Here is a 20,722-nt window from a genome sequence, read left to right as displayed (position 1 = left end):
TGTGAAATAAATAAAGTATTTGATATGAAATTATTTTCTACAGAACGTGAGTAGAATGTCCAGGTTGTAGTAACATGATAATTATAAATATTCAACATGGTAAAACAAAGTGTCGTCAAAAACGCATCACACGGTTCATCGTCAAGGCAACGTTTCTGTTTTATTTTCTTCTTCTTCATTTTTTGACACTTAAAATAAAAAATGTTGGGACAAAAAGACGTTAATGCAAAAGAAACTTAAAAGTTACAAATGCAGCAAGTTGTCAACAGAATAAAAAAGGGGCGTGGCAGGAGGCGGGGTTGATCTTCTCCATCAATAGGAATGTTGAATGCAGGGAGGGGCGGGGCTACGTGGGCGTGGCTACAGGATGAGCAGCGCAGGTGTAGCGTTGAGTTTAGAGCTGCCCGCAGTCGGCGATGGCGATCTTCTGAGAGGTTTTGCCACTCTGGCTGCCGTAGGACTCCATCTTCTGCACCACCTCCATCCCCTCCACCACCTGGCCGAACACCACGTGCTTCCCATCCAGCCTGCGAGCAGAGACGGCGTTAAGAGACGACCAGCAGCAGGTGTGAAGGTTGATGGTAAATGAAAGCAGCTGGGTCGTGCACATCACAATCTGATGCCGACCCAAATAAAATTCTGGATCTAGCAGATTTAAATGTTTTATCTGATATTAGCTCAGGCTGAACTAAAGGGGAATGCTGGTCGTTGTCAGACGGTTAACTATTACAATCTGTGACCTCTCTCATTTGCTAACGCATATCAAAATAAAGCATCTACATGGGATGAAAACGTTTGCAGCTGAAATTCCTCAATAGAAAATGATCGCGGCGAGGCGCCGTTTAGCTCAGTTGGTAGCGCAGCCGTCCCATGTACAGAGGCTGTGTCCTCGCTGCGGCGGCCCGGGTTCGAATGATCATGAGGTCTCGGCCCGTCACGCCTGACGCCGGCACAGGACTTCATTTATTCACTTGGTCATTTTTGGACTAAAGATCAGTTTATCTATCTACACTGCACAAACATTTTGCTCATCAGGTGCACACCAATTGTTTAAATGACATCTGAACTCAGTGGTGGGATGAACAGGCCGAACGCGTCTCCTTCGTCCTCCACAGCACTTCTACACAAACCCTCCCTGAGAACCATCGGGATTCAAGACGACCTTGTGCAGCTTTTTCCTTCATGAAGCCATTTGGCTTCAAACACCAATACATTTCTGATCCATTGCTGACTTGTTCTCCTGTGCTGGTTGTTCCTCCCCTCAAAAAAGTGATTCTGAAGCTGACTGTTTTCATTTCTCACCTGTGTGCAAATCTCCAGCGTGTGTTCTTACCATGACGTCTTGACCGTGCAGATGAAGAACTGGGATCCGTTAGTGTTCGGCCCGGCGTTGGCCATGGACAGGATGCCTTCGCAGCTGTGCTTCAGCGTGAAGTTCTCATCAGCAAACTTGTTGCCATAGATGGACTTTCCACCAGTTCCATTGTGGTTGGTGAAGTCGCCTCCCTGCAAGTTAAACAAAGACCAACTTTAATACTGGAGCTCAACAAACTGACCCGAACCAGACCGACCCAAACCATCACTGGTTAGTTAGTTTTTTTGTTGTTTTTTTTTTAAAGTTAGCTTTCATTGTCTCCTTTAGGAGAAATTTGTTTTGACACGAGAGAATGTCACATGTTCACATATAGCACACCACAAAACACACACACACAAAAAGTGTGGTTGATGTGTTTCCTGCTGACGGGCTCTGTACAGAGGTCGGTTCTGGAGGTTTTCAGAAACATTCAACTGTGAAAAGTCAAAACTGATCTACAAACTGCAGTGTTACGTGCTGCTAGTCGACTCCAGGTGTGTGAACTGTGACTGAGCTTATGATGTTATAAAAACCTATTTAAAACCAGTAATGATAAATCAAAATATATTTAATTGGTGTCGGTAAAATGTAAACATTCATACAACAGTACTAAATGTATATTACATTTAAAAGAAGACATCACTGCATCATTTAAGTGTCTATATTCTGACTGGAGCTTGTTTCTGTGGACGAGCTTTCATTTGCCAACATGTCCAGTAAGAAGTGCCGTCCATCAGTGAGATCTGGGCTCCATTATCTCAGCCTTGTTTCCTCGTCCTCTCAGTCACATCACTGATATTTATGCAGGTTTGGACTTTTTAAAACATGATTTTAGTTAAACTGCCTTAATGCTGTCACTGCGACAGATGATCCAGAGCGATATATTCACAAACTTAAACTTTTGTCTTTGAAAAAAGAAAGAAAACCGTGATCCTGGGTCTGGCTTGGTTCTCAGATTTAGTTCATGAGTCGGGTCTGACAGTTCTGGTACTGGCCCGGTTCAGGTCTCAGTTCAGTGCAGAATCCAGACACAGTAACATCTGATTCTGTGTGATGATTTCAATCTACAGCTGATTTCCTGATAACAAAACTGACATTTTCAAATACCTGAATCTTTACATGTTGTCAATATACAAAGTTATTTTGTTTCATGTGACGTCTGATCACCTGGAACAAACAATATTTTCGGTGAGTCAAACGTTTCCAGGTCAAATCGTGCAGGAAAGTGATAGAATTAAATTCTGTAGTTGTTGAAGTCATTTATCAACTCATTGTCCCAAAAAGGCTGCTTCAGGCTTCAAGGGGACTTTAAATGTTCCAAAACATCTAAAAACAGAAATCAAAATACTAATGAAGAAACATCCTGACAGTCACATCATTTCTTAAGAGAACCATAAACCTGACACGCTGAACCCTCATGGCTGCATCACCTGGCACATGAACTGAGGGATGATGCGGTGGAAGATGGAGCCCTTGTAGCCGAAGCCCTTCTCTCCGGTGCAGAGGGCGCGGAAGTTCTCAGCAGTCTTGGGCACCACGTCAGACTCAAGCTGGAGAAACAGACATGAACACAGACAGAGTCGGTCCATCGTCACAGGCACACAAGGTGAGAGTGAACTGCTGGTTCCCAAATAACAAATAATAAAATAAAAAAATTGTTGGAGGGTTAAAGCTGTGAAATCAGTAACCAGTCAGTGAGTTACCACGTGGCTTGCTGCCACCCAGGCCCGGAGCCAAGACTGTGCTCAGAACCAGTAAACTTTGTTCTGTGTAGCAAGAGACTGAATAACAATCTGCCTACACCAACCAGCACGACGCCTGCTGCAGCTGTAGGGAGGGAAATGGAGCCTTGATGAAGAAATGAAAAACTAAATTACCTTCCTAATGTATCAGTCTGCAACACCAGACGAGTGCTGGCTGTAAAGTGACGAGCATCATCTCTGCAGACTGGTGCCAGAAAATCAACTCAAAAGGTTTGAAAGAAAACCAAACCAAGAACCATCAGAATGTTGGACAGTTAAGTCAACACATCAGTGGAACATCAGGTTCAGCAGCAGGTTGTGCAGCTCCCTGTGAGATGAGTGTGTAGTGACGGTGTTATGTCACGCTGACACTGGAATACAGCAATGCAGCACACCGGGTCTCTGCATGTCCTGCACAGCAGTGACGCGACCCTGCAAGTATGTTGGGGGGCTGCAGCAGACAGGCTGGGAGCTGCAGCTGATCTCAGAGCAGCAGCCTGCAGCCTCCACCTGCTCACAGTAACACGAACCAGACCTTCATAATTCAGGAGCTGCCGGAGCTCAGGTTACCCCGAACCCGCAACGGCAGCACGGCAGGAACCAGCTGCAGGTCTCCGGGTTTAGATCCGCCTCAACACTAGTCCCATACATCGGGAACGCCCATATTGGGTACAGCTACGACTATGCGCACAAAATGGCTGGACTTGTTAGCCGTCGTGCTAACTGCGTTTGGTTCGTTGTAGAACCGAGCGGGTTCACAGCCTACGGTACACCCGGGTCTGTTCTGTAACATTAGGGCTGAAGGAGCCCAGGCGGCCTCGGCGGCTCCTACACCTACACCTACTCCTTCTGTTTTTTATAATGCAGATAGCCTACCTCCACCTCCACCCCGCCCCCCGGACCGTACCAGCACCGTGGAACTTTCCAGAACTGCTCCTGCATCTGTGAACACAGGAACCAGCGGAGCTAGCGTCACTTAGCCTCAGCGCTGAGAGTGCTGCAGAGACATTCTGTGCTGGACACCAGAACCATGACACCAGCACCGAGACACACGTCACAAACAAACCTCAAACATACCAGTGACGACAGAGAAAGTTTCCCGGGGTTCCCTGCAGGCCGCGAGACGCAACAAAGACCAGCGCGAGCGCTCCTCTGTGCGCAGCCCACTGACGGAACGTTCCGTTAGCATTAGCATTAGCATTAACCGAGCCGGTTAAGCAGCGCCGAACGGCCGCCGGACAGCTCGGTTCTTCTTAACGACTTAAGAGTGGACTCACTGGACCACAGCGGGGCCGAACCCGTCACAATTCGGCGTTAACCAACGATTTATAGCACAGAACTGACGGAATGAATCTCATCCAGTCGTTACAGAAACAGCTGAACAGATTACAGCTCACTGTCACTTGATCAACACCACACAACCGGTTCTGTTCTGTGTGAGCATGAAAATGTCCGTCAGCACCAACAACTGAACAGAACCAGCGTCACATCTACAAGAACATGTCAGAGCGTGAAGTCCCGTTATCTGTCCCGTTATCTGTCCCGTTATCTGTTCCGTTATCTGTTCCGTTCTCCAGCAGCGCTGGATGGGAGCCAGACACACTTGCACATGTTCCGACCAGGACCACAGAGCTCGTGACAGCTCGAATGAACCCGTCAAACAGATGTGAAAACTGCTGAGCAGCTGAAACCGGATTTAACTTTCTGGAGCATAAAGTAACGTAACGAGCCTGCAGAGCGCCGCTCTGACAGCAGCACCGCCGGCACTTCACTGTTAACAGACCGGGTTACCTCCATCACAATCCGGCCCAGCGGGGAGCCGTCGGCGGTGATGTCGAAGAAGACTCTGGGCTTGGCCATGTCAGCAGGCGGGACTGGAGCGGGCGGACTGAACGGTTCGATGACAGGAATCCAGCGGCCACAATAACCCGAAAAAGATGGAGCTATGTGGATTAAGTTTATATAAAACGCCGGTGGGCGGTGTGAAGTTGCAGCGAGCCAATCGGTAACAGCGGAGGACTTGATGGGCGTCTGTTCAGCGAATCATCAGCAGGAACAGCTCGAGCTCCCTTTTTACTGGCCTCTAATTGGACAGACGCATTTCACGGTGTGTTCAATTCGGACATCTGAGTGGACCGCTTCGACGGAGGTTGGACGACGCCAGGCTTTGTCCCACAGCTGGAGCCAGTTAACACCGCCCCGCGCAGCTGTCCCGCTCAGGGACGTCAGCTGCCGTGTCCTGGAGCAGCGCGCGCCGCGGATCATGGACAGCTCGGGCGTCCAATACGCGCTGCGCACGCGGTGGGTTAACCTCAAATTCCGCAGTCCGCGCACGGTCCCGCTGGTGGAAATATGGTGCGCGCTCCCGCAGTCAGGGCGCGGTCGTCCTGCTCCCGCGCAAAGTAAGAACAAAGTTCACCTGGAAGTTTGTTCAGCTATAAAATCTCACTAAAGTTATGTGAACGACTTCTACCCCAGAGCGAGGTCACCACAGTGAACGCTGATAACACAAGTTTACTAAAGTGAAAATTAAACTTTAAGGGAAAAAGTTTGTATTTTATTTGGAACATGGAGTCTGGAATGTTCAAACATGCAATACAAAATACTTTTAGTTGGAAACATTACAGAAATAACTGAAATTAAAATCAGAATGTTAGTGTTAGCACCTGCACTCGGTGCTCCACAGTCCTGACCACTAGCCCTAATGCTGCCTGAGCTGACTAGCTAATGCTGGCCACTGTTAGCAGCATTAGGCGCTAACTCTGATGAAATGCTGCCGCTCATTTGATCTAATTATGAATTTGACAGGTGGCAAATTCTCACATACTGCAGCTTTATGCATCTATTGAACAAGTGATTGATCCTGTAGAGTCAGAAGCAGAGAATGGTGCAGAACTTATTCGAAAGTACTCAAAGTCAGCATAGCATTGGCACTGCTAACGTAGCACGTCCCTCCACAGGCGCTGGAGGAAATTCTGCCTGCAGTACCGGTAATTCTCATCGTCTGTGTCAACGGGACTTGTTTAGGTGAAAGGTGAAGTACATGTGTAACCTGGACACAGCGGCACCACTCAGCATCTCTCGGGTTTTCCTCCGAGGTCACTTGTTGTGACAAAAACATCTGTGAAGCTGAATTATGACTCTTTTTACTTTTGAGTGTCACAAACACTCTCTGACGTGATAAATTTGATCCATTCGGTCCGATAACATTTTGAAACTCTTGAAGAGCCGCATGATTAAATTAAATTTTAGCTCTATTCAACTTAGCCAGGTGCTAAACAGGAAGTTAGTGCCTGGCTAAGGTCCAGGTCTCACTATAGGTCCATGTGTTCGACCGTATGACGGCTAGATGTTAGAATAGTTTGGTGATGAAAATGGAGGTGAAACAACGAAGACTGAAAAATAGAAAAGTAAACAGTGACGGTCTGTGATGATGAATAAATGCTAAATGATGTTTTAAATGAAATGAATCAAATCATTTGATCATTTATCAGTCCATCATCTAATGTTTGTGACTCGCAGCCCTCAGAGGCACCAGACGAGCGGTTCTCTTTGGGTTCAGTATCCGGTCCTAAATCCTAAATACATCTGAGCTGTGGACGCAGACAGCCGGATCACCTGCCGGTCGTCCGGCTGTCGTCACATCTCTGACATTTATTTTGATGAATTAAACACAAAGTCACATGAAACAGTTATTTAACCCTAAGACATAAAAGATCTTGTTGCCACAATCCATAATTTTTCTGTTTCATCACATTTTTGAAAAAAACTTAAGAACTCATTTAATATTAATGATCTGAAATAATTTCTACTGTTAATCTGTGATGAAGGAGCAGAAGTTAATAAAGTGACTGTTTAAGTGAGAATGAGGGTTCAGACCAGATGAGACCATCCTGGCGCTGACTACGGTTCTTGTGGCCTTTTGGAGCCTGTTGGGCCTCTCGGGTTTCCAGCCGAGCTGCAGATCCTGAGGGAGGCGGTCAGGGGGGCGGCAGGGGTTCTGTATCGATCCGTGACCTTTAATGACCTCTGATTGATGTGTTCGCACCATGAAGAGCAGAACTTTGCTTCTGAGGAGCCGGAAGAGGAGAAAATCTGACACATTTAAACAAGTCTGATCTTTTTCTGTTGTTGTAAAGTTCAGTTTTAATGTCTGGGATCAATGATATTGATATGATATTTGGTCATTTCTTACAATTATTTATAGCTGATTCTAGTTCATACCTTCATACAGTTTCTACATGAACCGTGTGTGTGTGATGTAATTAAAACACTGTGCTTTCCTCTGTGTGTCTTTCCAGTGTGTTTATTAAATTACAAAGGTTATTATTATTACTGTTATTAGCATCATTACTGAATCATACAGTGTGATCATGTACAGTTTGATTCTTCCAGCGGACTCACTGGGACATGGAGACGACACAACTGTCTGGACTCTAGTCACTTTACAACATACAGAGTGAGGAGGAGGAGGAGGAGGAGGAGGAAGATGGACCCTCTGTCTCCACCAGCAGCAGCAGACTGATCTCTGGGCAGCAGTTTGAGGCAATAGCAGCAACTTTCTCAACAACTCAGGACTGATTCTGCTGTCGTGTTGCTGCCCTGAGCTCCGTCGCTGCTCTCAGAGCGGCGGGAGCGAGTTAAAGAGCGACGACCCTCCTGGTACAAAGTTCCAGAGCTGAGATTAAAGTGACACCGCTGCAAAAAAGGTTTTGGCCCCATTTACACTTTTTCAGATCAAAGTGTCTCAAATCTGAGAAAAAAAACAGACGAGTTCATAAACTGTCGTTTACACTCAGCCACGCGTACTTTAAACCAGCTGACTGGTCGATGACACGTCAGAGAGCAGCCGCGCTGACGGACACACGAGCTGATCAGACGTCAGATCGTCGATCGATCAGACAAATGATCAACACGCTGTGAGCTCAGACTGAGGCTGTTACCATTTGACTCAACATGAACATTCAGCTCTCTGAACATGTGATCAGCAGCGTGATAAAGGAACAGTTCACACAAAAAAGTTCAGATTGGCGGCATGCTAATACTGTTAAATCTGCCGCTCCAGTGAAGACTTCATCCTAATAAATCTGGTCTGAGATCAAGTTGTCAGATGTTCTCTCCTGCAGACTGGAGGACGAGAGGACTGAGTGTGGGTGAACTGCTCCTTTAAGGTTTCTGTTTCTTCATTTCTCACCAACAAACTGAACCTGGATCAGGTGTTTTCAGGACATGTTCTCATGTGAGCGCTGAAAGAGGATCCTGCTCATGATTCCCTTCATGTGCTCTGCTGTCTCTGACTCTGTTGCTCCTGCTGGAGGCTCAGAAACTCCAGGAGAAGAATAAAAACAGTTTGCTCACAAAATATTACAAAACTTTTCCTTCCAACAGTGTGAGCCGTCTGTCTCTGGTGGGTTATTGTGCACAGCAGTGAGGAGACAACAAACTACAAGTCAGTTCATTTATCGAGCAAAAATAGTAAAAAATGTCTAAATTCTGTTTCCAGCTTCCTCAGCACCTCTTTGGGTTTTAGACTGTTTGAACATTTGAAGACGTCACGTTGATGTCTAACAAACCTGGATGGACATTTTTTCACAGACTAAAAGATAAACGACTGTTTCCTGCTGTTGACCATCAACAATCCTGAAACACTGACGTGTCTGCAGGGGATGATCTTCTCACACGGACCGATCAGACGGTTTGAAATGATTCTGTTTGGTCACGTGACAGAACAAACACCTTCCATTCACTCGCTGCAGATTTGTGTTTTAACGTCATGACGCTGTGGCTGAATGTAAACTTCTGGTCTGAGAAACAAAGACAACAGGTCTGTAAAAACAGACAAACTGCTCCTTTAAAGCTCAACTTCCTCTTTTTATAGCATCACATTAAAACTCATTCAGAGCAGAAACACACTGCACATTTACTGCTGTGTGTGTGTGTGTGTGTGTGTGTGTGTGTGTGTGTGTGTGTGTGGTCGTCTCTTGAAAGAGTTTGAAGGTTTTCGATTGGGAATGAAAGATGAAGCATCAAAATACAGTTGGAGGATAAAAAACAATAAAATAAAGTCACCATCGAGTTCATCGTCACATCAAAGACTTTCATATTTAAAAGTTGTTTTCTTTAAATCGTCTGCTCCGTCCTGTGCAGACGGCGGCCATGTTGGCCCGCCCGTCATGTTGGTGGGCGAGCAGAGAAGAGTTCATATGTTACAGTAAAGTCTTATTCTGCTGTGTGTGTGTGTGTGTGCGTGTGTGTACATGTGTGTGTTCAGTTGTTCTCGAACAGCGACAGCAGGTCGTCGTTGTTGTTGTTCGGGAGGTCTGGAGGTCCGAGGTACGACAGCAGCTCGTCCGGGTTGGTCAGCTCAGGAAGCAGCTGCAGAGACAAACAGACGAGTTAAGTCACTTCTCTGTCCCGACGCTCTGATTGGCTGGTGTGTGTTGGGTCACTGATGACATCACGACCAAATGAGACAACTCGTCTGCTTCATTTGAAGGAAAGAACCAATTCTGTTCCTGACGTCCAGCTGCAGAACTCTGAAGTTAATTACTGTCTGTGGCTGCAGATCAACAGGAGCAGAATCAGAACAGATTCTGAAGAGGACGTGATGCCGACCCGCCAACCTTCAACAAGGTTTTGTAGAACCAGCTCATGCTGAGAAAATATTCAGCTCAAGTGCAGGTTCTGATCCATGACGGCTCAGAAGTCATTACTACGTTATGACATGAGTACTCGGTACTGCTGGGCTGGACCACTACAGCAGACGCCGTCATGGCTGTCAATCATTTCCACAGAATTATGAGAAATAATATTTGTGTGTGCTGGGAGTTCAGACAAGTCTGAGACAACCACAAACATTTAACAATCCAGATAACAGAACCAGAACCATCTGAGCTCATCGATACTACACTCTTTAATCATTTACCCTCAGGGCCCGTTTCAATCGGGTTTCTGTGACCAGTCTGTTTACATTCAAAGCTGCTGGAACAAATCTAAGTCCAAAAGTTGATCTGGTATAAATGTCTATGTTCTGGTAGTGGCGTCACTCTGCTTTGGGCCTCGTGTTCAGAGTTTGGTTCTGACAGGACTGTGATGTTGGGTCGAGGTATGAACGTGGTGGCGGCGAGCGTAATAAATCAGACCGCCTTTTGTTTTTAGTTAACACTGGTTGGCGTGTTGCAGTGAACCTGACCGAGCTGTAGGAGGTCCAACTCACCAGACGGTGCCGTCTGTGTGCTGCCATGATGTGTAGACATTCATTATCACTGTTACTGATGTTGGGGACATAACCAGGGTCAATATGATCAATAATCAGCACTTATGTCAGTTCTCCTGGTTCTGGTTTAAACTCACATCCAGAGTCGGTTCTGGAACCTCCGCGGACCCCCCGAGACCGAAGGAGCCGTCGCCTTGGAGACGGGGGTTCTGGTTGCTACGCTGCATCATCTGGTTGCTGCCCCCAAGTTGGGGGTTGCTGTGGAGACCCTGCGATTGCTGCTGGGAGAGAGGAGCACCATGGGAAGTGGAGTCCAGCCGGCCTGAGACTGACATCTGAGAGAGGAAGAGGAAGAGGAAGAGAAGAAATTTAACTGACTGATCTTTACTGATGAAACATGATGATGAAGGTGATGAGGATGTTACCTGTCCAGCCAGCGGGTGAGGGGGGGGTTTGTCGGGGGTGAGGAGGGCACTGGAGAGCTCAGACTGGTAGGAGAGAGGGGGAGGCCCAGGAGAGGAGAAGTCCCCCCCGACCCCCGGAGTCCCGGGGCCGGTGAAGTCCGAGAAGCCGCCAGACTGAGCAGGATAGGACGGAGCTGAAGAGACACACACACACACACACACACACAATGATCGATACACTGATTATAGACAGTTATTGATTTGTGATGGACTCCAGCTGACAGCCACAAGAGAAACGTGTGTGTGTGTGTCTATGATCAGCTGCTCTTCAGCCTCTGATGGAAGATTGATTTACTTCATTTCTATAAAAGTGTTGATGAAGACTTTCAGACAGACGCATCACAGCGTCCACTCAGAGCTTCTGTTACATCAAAGCAGCCAGACGTTTCAGATCGACCTGCGTTAATATTTCACCAGCTGCTGGTTCTACAGGAAGACACCACGATGTCATCGATCATCAGATGAATCAACAATCGATCCTGTCGTGGTTAATGGATCTTTGTTTGGCTGTTTTCTCTGCTGTTAAATCATTTATTTATTTGCTGCAGGTGAAAACACGTCAACAGATGGAGTTCTGTTCGTCTAACCGGAAAGAAAAACAAAAACAAACCAAAGTGTTTATTATGATAAATACTGCATATTTAATGAGAGTATGTCTAATTTGCACATTTAAACACAAAATATCCAAAAGCTCTAAAAACAGTGCAACATGCAAAAATATGCTTTCTGTCAAATTCACATCAAAAGCAAACACAGCAGGGTATTAAACCTCTAACTGCTGCTAACTCTAGCTGCCATTAGCTAGTTAGCTCAGTTAGCCATGCAGCTAGCCAAATGTCAGGACGGGCTGAAAGCTAGCTGGTTAGTCTTCAACTCAAATTCTTACATACTGAACCTTTAATGTCAGTTTGATGTTAATATCTGAGTAAAAATGTCGTAGTCACCATTTTATATCCAAAACAAGGCTGCAACTGATGATTATTCTCATTATTGATCAATATCAGTCTGATGATCATTTTCATGATTTATCCATCAGTTAATAAATCACAGTTTGTTTTGATGAACTACAAAACAAACATTACTAACAGAGTTTTCATACTGAAGCAGCTGGAACAAGCAGATGTTTGACATCATCACTGCTTCATTAAAACAATTAATCCATTATTAAAAAAGGTTGCGACTCATTTTCTTGCCATTGTTTAATCAATTAATGAACTAATTGTTGCAACTCTAATCAAAAATGTTTGAAACAAAAGACAACAAACAGAACTATGTTCCAATTTAGTTCTGAAAAGAAGAGCCGTGGGAGTCTGCGTACCTGCTCCGGGGTAGTCCGGCGTGTTGCCGCTGTTGCTGCCGCCCCCTGTAGGCAGGGAGGGGTAGGGCATCGGGGAGGAGGAGGCGGCAGAGGAAGGGGCGGGGCCTAGTGATGCAATCATCTCCATGACACTGGGAAGGACCATGTGACTCGGGCTGAGGGTCCGGCAGCGCTTCAACACCGGACCGTCAGACTCCTCCTTCACATGGATGTCGGGCTTCACAGGGACCGGCTTCCAGCTGCACACCGGGTCGATGGTGATCTCCTCGTACTCTGAGCTGAAGAGGAGGAGGAGGAGGAGGAGGAAGTTTAATAATGCAGAGCCACAGAGGTCGACTATCATAATCATTCACCAAGTAGGTTTACTTAGTGCGTCTTGTTTTGTTTTTGTTTTTTTCAGGTTTAATTTTATTATCCAAATGAAACCAGATGAATCAGTGGTTCCCAGTTTGAGTTTATGCCACAGTCCAATTCTGGATTTAAACCAGAACCTTCTCACTGTGAGGAGATGGAGCGAACAACGTCCGCAGGATCTGGTCTTTCCACACAAAAGACGCAATGCAACTCCTGGTCTAAGCACTGGTCATCTCCCGCCTGGACTACAGCAACTCGCTCTTGGCTGCCTCCAAAAACTGACCACACAACCCAGAAAATTAAACACACTAGAACCAGAGGAGTCACGACTCTTCAAATCTACAAATCGATTTGAATTTTGATGTAAAACATTTGTCTTTTGAGCTCTGATGGCTCTGCGATGGTTAAAGTGTCACATGTGGGTCAGGAAAGATCAGCAGATCGTTGGTTGTGTGCCCAGAGTGAAACCTCTTCACCAACAAATCAATAAAAGATCTCTGAAAATGAAAATAAACTAACATGTCAGACACTGTCTGTTTTCCTCTGGTACCAGTCAGCTAATCGTCTTCATCACAGGAGAAGAGTCTGGAAATTATGCTGCAGGCTAATGCTGAGCTAGCTGCGGGCTAACGCTAAGCTAGCTGCAGCCAGTGTGTGCAGGAAGAGTGTTTGACTGAACAGACCTGTGAACACAAACAGACCCGCAGGAGATTTGACTTTCTTACTTCTGAACGTAGATGAGGATCCCCATCATGTACTGATCCACCTCCAGTCCCTCCAACAGAGCCGTTTTACTGCGCATTCACACACACACACACACACACACACACACACACACAAACACACGGGTTATAATGGAGATAAGATGTGTGTAGTTTAGTTTAAGTGTGTGTGTGTGTGTGTGTGTGTGTGTGTGTGTGTGTGTGACCTACTTGCACACAGGACATCTCCATGTTCCTCTCTCACAGTTGAGCTGCAGGTACGACTCCAGATCAAAACACTGCAGAAAGACAGACAGATTTTAGCTTTTGGCTTTTGATCAAAGCATATTCATTTAATTTGTTCCTGTTTTGAAGAGAAATGTAATATGTGACATCACCGTGTGCCGTGCTCTGATTGGCTGTGGCTCTCACCTGTATGTGTCTGCAGTCATGACCTCTGGCAGGCAGCTGGATGCGGCGGAAAGTGATCGGACATTTTAACGAGACTCGGATGGCGGTCTGCTCCACGCCGTCCTCTCCATTTAACCCAGGGGTCCCGGGGATGGAACCACTGCTGAAGTTCCTCTTTACTGAGACAGAAGAGTCCGAGAGGAGGAAAGCATGAGACGCACTGAGGTACAGAGCGTCTTTAAACCGAATCATTACTGATAAAACTACTGAATGATGAGCCGGCTGACATGTCACTGATCACGTTATATATCATTTACATTATACACAGTCGCAGTGCTTTCAGGTTGTCCCGACCGTTACTAGGCTGAAATACCTGAAATCAATTGGAAAGCATCAAAACTGACTGAACTTTTCTCAGATCTAATCAGAAAGAAACAAACTGGACCCACTGATACTGGGCCGATGTCAGAACCCGTATCAGGAAGTGTAAGTATAACAAGTATCTGCTGATACAAATATTCTGTGTATGTCTGAGTATCAGATGAGGCAGGTTACAGTTAAAGGAGCATTACAATTATATTCCAGTGACAGACAAAACAAACAAACTGACCTTTAACCCAGTTTATTCTGTTTTACTGTGTTTATATGTGGCGGACCCTGCCACCTTTGTAGTGTCAAACACTGTTCTGGGACCTTGTTGTCCTCTGAGAACAGCTGGTTTATTCACTGATGAACACAGTTTGTTTTATTACCTGATTAATATTGTAACTACAGGCTACACAGCCTCCTGAACTGGAAACTTTATTGTCCAGAATGACGTCAGTGCACTCAGGCAGTAAACTTCACAGGGACAGTAATAATCATAAATTACCCCAAACAACTTTTTCTGCCTTGTTTTCATATCGGATCATATCAGACAGCATGTACGCTCCTGACGGAACCTTTAATATCATCAATGTCAATTCACTTTAAAGCCAGTGATGCAGTTTATCGTCAGTGTTTCAACATCCAGCAGGCAATTTATTTAAAACCTGCAGTGTGACTCCACCCAGTTTTATCATCACACTTTCATTATTATCTGTTTCAGCTTTTTCAACATTATTGTACAAATATGTTATCATTAAACAATCACTGTCAATACTACATGTTATAGTTTAGTTAATTTTTTTCTTCTGATTAACTCGTTTTACTCCAACAGTTTTTTGACATTTAACGAAATGTTAATGTTTTGGGGGCCGGACACTGGATCTGTTCAGGACAACTGAGGAACGTTCATTTATGTACAAGACATATTGGAAGAAGCAATATGAAAAAGAACTAATAAGATTAATTAGGTCTTCTGATTTTTTTGTAGGTAATCAAACGAGCCTATGATAAATAAAGCGGACTGCTCCTTTAACGAGCGACTCACTCTTGGTGACACAGTGTTCTGCAGGCAGCAGCCGCTTCTTCATCAGACCCTGCAGCACCGAGCGCACCGACGGACGATGAACCAGCTGGAGGACAAACAGGTGAGACTACACACACACACACACACACACACACACACACACACACACACACACACGTTAGATTGACCTTTACAGAGCAGGCTGATCACAACATGACAAACTTCAGCTTGTGTGTGTGTGTGTGTGTGTGTGTGTGTGTGTGTGTGTGTGTGTGTGTGTGCGCGTGTGTTCTTACACAGCAGCAGGCCGTCACAGTGATCTGGATGGTGTTCCTGCCCGGTTGGCAGACTTGCTTCAGGTACAAAGGTTTATGGGAAGTTTTGTTGTCACCTCGCTCGATGGTGAGAGGAGTCGCATTCACACTCACCTGAGGAGGAGGAGGATGGAGGAGAGAGGAGGGAGGAGAGAGGAGGGAGGAGAGAGGAGAGAGGAGAGAGGAGGAAGGAGGGAGGAGAGAGGAGAGAGGAGGAAGGAGGGAGGACAAGGAGGGAGGAGAGAGGAGGAGGAAAGAGGAGGGAGGAGAGAGGAGAGAGGAGAGAGGAGAGAGGAGGGAGGAGAGAGGAGAGAGGAGGAGGAAAGAGGAGGGAGGAGAGAGGAGAGAGGAGGAAGGAGGGAGGAGAGAGGAGAGAGGAGAGAGGAGGAAGGAGGGAGGACAAGGAGGGAGGAGAGAGGAGGGAGGAGAGAGGAGGAGGAAAGAGGAGGGAGGAGAGAGGAGGAGGAGGGAGGAGAGAGGAGGGAGGAGGAGGAAAGAGGAGGGAGGAGAGAGGAGGAGGAGGGAGGACAAGGAGGGAGGAGGGAGGAGGGAGGAGAGAGGAGAGAGGGAGGAGAGAGGAGGGAGGAGAGAGGAGGAGGAAAGAGGAGGGAGGAGAGAGGAAGGAGGGAGGAGGGAGGAGGGAGGAGGGAGGAGAGAGGAGAGAGGAGGAAGGAGGGAGGACAAGGAGGGAGGAGGGGAGGGAGGAGGGAGGAGAGAGGAGAGAGGGAGGAGAGAGGGAGGGAGAGAGAGGAGGAGGAAAGAGGAGGGAGGAGGAGAGGAGGAGGAGGGAGGAGAGAGGAGGGAGGAGAGAGGAGGGAGGAGAAAGGAGAGGAAGAGGAGGAGGAGATGAGGAGAGGAGGGAGGAGGGAGGAGAGAGGAAGGAGGGAGGAGGGAGGAGAGAGGAGGAGGAGGAGGGAGGACGAGAGGAGGAGGAAAGAGGAGGGAGGAGAGAGGAGGAGGAGGGAGGAGAGAGGAGGGAGGGAGGAGGGAGGAGGAGAGGAGGAGGGAGGAGATGAGGAGGAGGAATGAGGAGGGAGGAGAGAGGAGGAGGAGGGAGGAGAGAGGAAGGAGGGAGGAGGGAGGAGAGGAGGAGGAGAAGAGGAGGGAGGAGAGAGGAGGAGGAGGGAGGAGGGAGGAGTGAGAGGAGGAGGAAAGAGGAGGGAGGAGAGAGGAGGAGGAGGAGGAGGAGAGAGGAGGAGGAAGAGGAGAGAGGAAGGAGGGAGGAGGGAGGAGAGAGGAGGAGGGAGGAGAGAGGAAGGAGGGAGGAGGGAGGAGAGGAGAGAGGAGGAGGAGGGAGGAGAGAGGAAGGAGGGAGGAGGGAGGAGGGAGGAGAGAGGAGGAGGGAGGAAGGCGGGAGGAGAGAGGAGGAGGAGGGAGGAGGGAGGAGAGAGGAGGAGGGAGGAGACAGGACGGAGGGGGAGAGAGGAAGGAGAGGAGGGAGAGAGAGAGAGGAGGGGGAGGAGGGAGGAGAGAGGAGGAGGAAAGAGGAGGGAGAGAGAGGAGGGGAGGAGGAGAGAGGAAGGAGGGAGGAGGGAGGAGAGAGGAGGAGGGAGGAGAGAGGAGGAGGAAAGAGGAGGGAGGAGAGAGGAGGAGGAGGGAGGAGAGAGGACGGAGGGAGGAGGGAGGAGAGAGGAGGAGGAAAGAGGAGGGAGGAGAGAGGAGGAGGAGGGAGGAGGGAGGAGAGAGGGGGAGGGGAGAGGAGGGAGGACAGAGGACGAGGGAGGAGGGAGGAGAGAGAGGAGGAAAGAGGAGAGAGGAGGAGGAGGGAGGAGGGAGGAGAGAGGAGGAGGGAGGAGAGAGGAAGGAGGGAGGAGGGAGGAGAGAGGAGAGAGGAGGAGGAGGGAGGAGAGAGGAAGGAGGGAGGAGGGAGGAGAGAGGAGGAGGGAGGAGAGAGGAAGGAGGGAGGAGAGAGGAGGAGGAGGGAGGCAGGTAAATAAACAGAACAAAACTCTAAAGCTCTAAAGCTTCAGGATGACGGTCTCACCTGGACAGAAGCGGGCCAGTTAGTGTTCATCTGTCGATCCTCGTGGTGGTAACACTTAAACTGGAGCTCCAGGTCCGGTCTGACACACACACACACACACACACACACACACACACACACACACACACACACACACACACACACACACAAATGACAGAAACAGTCAGTGATTATTGAAAACAAACATAAATCTAACAAAGAGTTTTTCAGTTAACATTAATTAGCTGCAGGTGTGTGTGTGTGTGTGTGTGTGTGCTTGCGTGCGTGTCACCTCATGATGAGTGTTTTGTAGACAGAGTCTCTCAGCTGGAAGACGTGGTTGCTCACAGCCAGGTTGTGCTCTAATCTGAAGGGCTCTAGGACCACACCGTCACGCACCGGGAAGGTCAGCCGCAGGTCGTCACTAGGGTTACCTGTCAACAGGAAGTCAGGACAGTCAGACACATGCACACTTCCTGTGACATCACCACTGACCAGAGTAACTAAAACTGAAAATCTCACAGATGATAATCAGATTAAGAAGAAATAAAATCAAATGTTACAGCAGAGATGCAAAACACAGAGAGGGCAATTGAAAATAATAAATACAGGACAGTAAATTATATTAAATCCTGATAATAATAACAACAGTCTGACTGTTTTGATTTAATCTAATTATGTCACTCCTGATATGATTATTTCACTGATAATGACACTATTTCAATAAAAAAAGTGATAATATGTGTTTCAAGGGTCAAGATCTGAGTGAACTCTGTGTGTGTGTGTGTGTGTGTGTGTACCTGTAGGCGGAGGGGGGGGCAGGCCAGCCATGTTGGGTTTGATGTCAGGCAGGAAGGAAGAGGGCGGCGGCTTGACGTCACTGTTGCCGGGCGACATGTAGGGCGGGGCCATGGAGCTGCTGGGGGTGAGGGGGGGGGTCGGGTTTCCAGGAACCGGCGAGGAGGGGTAACCTGGCAACCCTCGACCCGGCTGACAGAGAGAGAAAGAGACAAGTATTTATTTTAATTGGTTAATTGATTCTGATGAGCTGTATGGATCATTAATGACCCAACGTTTCCTTTAAAATGTCGGACCAGCCGTCTGAAACTCTTTAACTAACTGAGCTGCGCTTCATGCTCGTCCACTTGTAATCTGACGTCATGGCTTGGGAGGTTTAACGAAACTGAACCAATCACTTTGCAAGACTGCAGACTGAGCAATTAGTGGTGCTTCACCTCGTCATACTTCATGCTCGTTACATGCACAGTGATGACTGGATTATTCTCAGTTTACTGCATCTGAATTCATCATGAAAAGCATCGTCACACGTTAACATGCAAGATGTGAAATACCAAACTGATGTTGTGCAGTACCAGAATAAAGTAGCAGAAAATGGAAATACTTAACACTTATGTAACACTCACACACACACTTACCCCAGATGGCTGGTTAAAGGAGTTGTAGACACCAGCAGCGCCCCCTGCTGTCAGAGTGTTTAACCCTCCACCCTGACCATTAAACTGTTCCTGCTGCACAAACACACAAACAACGCACAATGTTTTACTAAACTGTAGCCCGTCCATCTCTGAGACAAACAGACTCCATGTTTCTACTCAAAGACAGAAAGAAGTTCATGTAGAACATTTGCTGAATTAACAAGAAGGTCCAAATAATGCAGAATGAGTCAGAGACAGAGTTTCACAGAGTTTATAAAGTGTCTCCAACTCAACAACTCACTAAACTGACACATTTGTTAAGGGAGTCTGGGGACTTTCTCCACGGGGACAAAGAAGTCGCCTATATTGTTCCTGTTTAGTGTCTTTGTAACATGTGACATGTTTAGATCAATAACATGTTTCTTCTTTCATAAATGGAGTGTAAATGGTGAAATCAGTGTAAACAGTGTGTTCAAACAGCTGATCAATGTTGGCAGGTGAGACTTTAGCAATTTAGACACAGAAGCAGACAGGCTGGTACAGACATGCTGCCACAAACTGACACTTTTTACAAGGAGACAAACAACTTCAGCTGAAACATTTAATGCTGAATTTACAACAAGGACACAATGAGTCAGAATCTGTCAGAGACACAGTTTCACTACATTTGTTAAGTTTCTCTTCATAAAACAACTCTTAAAATCACTACATTTGTCAATAGAGTCTGGTGTCAATACCAGCTGAGAACAGACTGACTGTGAACAGGTGAACCTTCCTCACCTTGTAGTACTGCGAGTTAGGGGGTCCAGAGGGGGGATACTGTGGGAGGGGCATCTTATGGCTCTGATAGGAGGGGGAGGATCCGGAGCGTTGTGGGGCGGGGCCTGGACCTCCAGCACCTGCAGGGAGTCAGACAGAAAAGATGGATTAGACTGAGTCTGTGTCCACACGTACCAAAACAATCTTTTTTTCCTCCGTCTTCCTCGGCATCGTTTCAAGAATATTTGCGTCCACTGAAAAAGACTCAAAACACTGTAGTTCATATTCCAGCCTATAGGTGGCGCTTGAAATTCACCAAAAACGGAGAAGAAGAGACGGAGCATGTGCATGAAGCTTGCACGCTGTTTACAAACACACAGTAGAAGGCGAATCCAAAAACAAGAAGAAGAAGACGAAAATTGCAAGTGCAACAAAACCAGAATCATTTGTGTGGAATGATAATGAGGTCGAACTGCTGCAGCGACTCACACTCGACTACAAGGCGAGTAAGTTGCAAGAAACACGAACACAAGCAGGTAGGCCGCCGTTGTTGTTGTCATGAGACGCTGCAGGGTTCAGAGGTCGGAGGCTAGAGTTCGAGGGGTGGGGCGATGGCGTCATCGTTTCGGAAAGTATGTGGATTCGCTGTCCACACGAGAACAGGAGGGCTGCGTTTTGGGATTTTTCCACCCGGAGACCCGTTTTCAAAAAAGTGTGTTTTTAGTCACTGTGTTTTCAGGATCTGTGTGGATGGTTGGCCCAAACGATGCAATACATGTGAGCTTTCGCATGAAAATGCAAAAGAGTGTTTTCGTGTGGACGGCCTCTGAGCTAGGCTAACAGTTTCTGCCTGCTTCCAGTCTTTGTGCTGAGCTGCGCTAAAAGAAACTGAAACACACAGAGAACAAAAGAAAAACTTTCAAAACATTTTGGACTGTCTTTATCTAAAATTTGATCAGGTGTACATGTTGGTTTTGTCTTCTTCTTTAACTTGTTTTTATTTGTTGGCTTTCAATTGTTTTCCTTCCTGTTTCCACTCATAGTTTGTATTACTGTCATGTGGTACTTGTTTCTCTGTCATTTTTATCAGCGTTGGATGAGTCTGTTGTTAAAAGTAAGACTGATTTTCCAATAGAAGTTTATTTGAGCTTAATGTGAACCTGCAGACGTCTCACCTGGATGGTACTGCATGTTGGGGCCAGAGTACGGGCCGGGGCCGCCATGACCGCCTCCACCCGAACCTGGAATTGAACCGCCGGCACTGCCAGGACCTGACATCACGTTCACACTGGAACCGACT

General features: G+C 47.1%; 2 protein-coding genes and 1 long non-coding RNA gene across 6 annotated transcripts in view; 1 reads left to right on the top strand and 2 right to left on the bottom strand.

Annotated features, from left to right (window-relative positions):
* Positions 1-134: 134 nt before the first annotated feature.
* LOC119019511 (peptidyl-prolyl cis-trans isomerase-like) lies at positions 135-5,047 on the bottom strand. Of its 4 annotated transcripts, none has more exons than XM_037098188.1 (5): positions 4,174-4,300; positions 4,004-4,038; positions 2,785-2,904; positions 1,334-1,506; positions 135-527 (listed from the first exon to the last, which is right to left on the bottom strand). In XM_037098188.1, the coding sequence occupies exons 1-5, from the start codon at positions 4,295-4,297 to the stop codon at positions 395-397; spliced, it is 585 nt and encodes a 194-aa protein (XP_036954083.1). In that variant the 5' UTR covers positions 4,298-4,300; the 3' UTR covers positions 135-394. The 4 variants fall into 4 exon arrangements, with proteins under 4 accessions (XP_036954083.1, XP_036954082.1, XP_036954084.1 ...); XM_037098187.1 differs by having other exon boundaries at positions 3,973-4,038; positions 4,163-4,186; XM_037098189.1 differs by lacking the exons at positions 4,004-4,038; positions 4,174-4,300 and adding an exon at positions 4,888-5,047.
* Positions 5,048-5,197: 150 nt separating this feature from the next.
* On the top strand, positions 5,198-8,436 carry LOC119019513. Its single transcript, XR_005075066.1, has 2 exons — positions 5,198-5,498; positions 6,057-8,436. It is a non-coding gene; the product is annotated as an uncharacterized LOC119019513 (long non-coding RNA).
* LOC119019510 (zinc finger MIZ domain-containing protein 2-like) overlaps positions 7,387-20,722 on the bottom strand; it is a 22,499-nt gene continuing 9,163 nt past the window's right edge. The window contains exons 7-21 of the mRNA XM_037098186.1: positions 20,598-20,722; positions 19,444-19,562; positions 18,664-18,756; positions 18,028-18,217; positions 17,520-17,661; positions 17,249-17,327; positions 15,247-15,378; positions 14,972-15,077; positions 13,582-13,739; positions 13,381-13,448; positions 13,174-13,242; positions 12,095-12,372; positions 10,738-10,910; positions 10,450-10,647; positions 7,387-9,471 (exon numbers count right to left, since the gene is read on the bottom strand). The exon at positions 20,598-20,722 is cut by the window's right edge and continues 35 nt beyond it. Of these exons, the coding sequence (XP_036954081.1) occupies positions 9,364-9,471; positions 10,450-10,647; positions 10,738-10,910; positions 12,095-12,372; positions 13,174-13,242; positions 13,381-13,448; positions 13,582-13,739; positions 14,972-15,077; positions 15,247-15,378; positions 17,249-17,327; positions 17,520-17,661; positions 18,028-18,217; positions 18,664-18,756; positions 19,444-19,562; positions 20,598-20,722 (2,038 nt within the window). The 3' untranslated portion in view covers positions 7,387-9,363. The remainder of the gene's footprint in view (positions 9,472-10,449; positions 10,648-10,737; positions 10,911-12,094; positions 12,373-13,173; positions 13,243-13,380; positions 13,449-13,581; positions 13,740-14,971; positions 15,078-15,246; positions 15,379-17,248; positions 17,328-17,519; positions 17,662-18,027; positions 18,218-18,663; positions 18,757-19,443; positions 19,563-20,597) is intronic.

Source organism: Acanthopagrus latus, chromosome 5, assembly GCF_904848185.1.
Source record: "Acanthopagrus latus isolate v.2019 chromosome 5, fAcaLat1.1, whole genome shotgun sequence".
Classification (NCBI taxonomy): Eukaryota; Metazoa; Chordata; class Actinopteri; order Spariformes; family Sparidae; genus Acanthopagrus; species Acanthopagrus latus.
Note: the sequence above shows the minus strand (reverse complement) of the source record. Positions and strands in the feature narration are given on the sequence as shown.

What these genes read in the sequence shown, in the direction of transcription:
- LOC119019511 (XM_037098188.1), bottom strand. Translation starts at nt 4,297, where the DNA reads ATGCTAATGCTAATGCTAACGGAACGTTCCGTCAGTGGGCTGCGCACA. An exon ending in TGGAAAGTTCCACGGTGCTG is followed by an intron (nt 2,905 to 4,003) that starts GTACGGTCCGGG and finishes CTGTTTCTCCAG; the next exon opens with CTTGAGTCTGACGTGGTGCC. An exon ending in TCCCTCAGTTCATGTGCCAG is followed by an intron (nt 1,507 to 2,784) that starts GTGATGCAGCCA and finishes TTTAACTTGCAG; the next exon opens with GGAGGCGACTTCACCAACCA.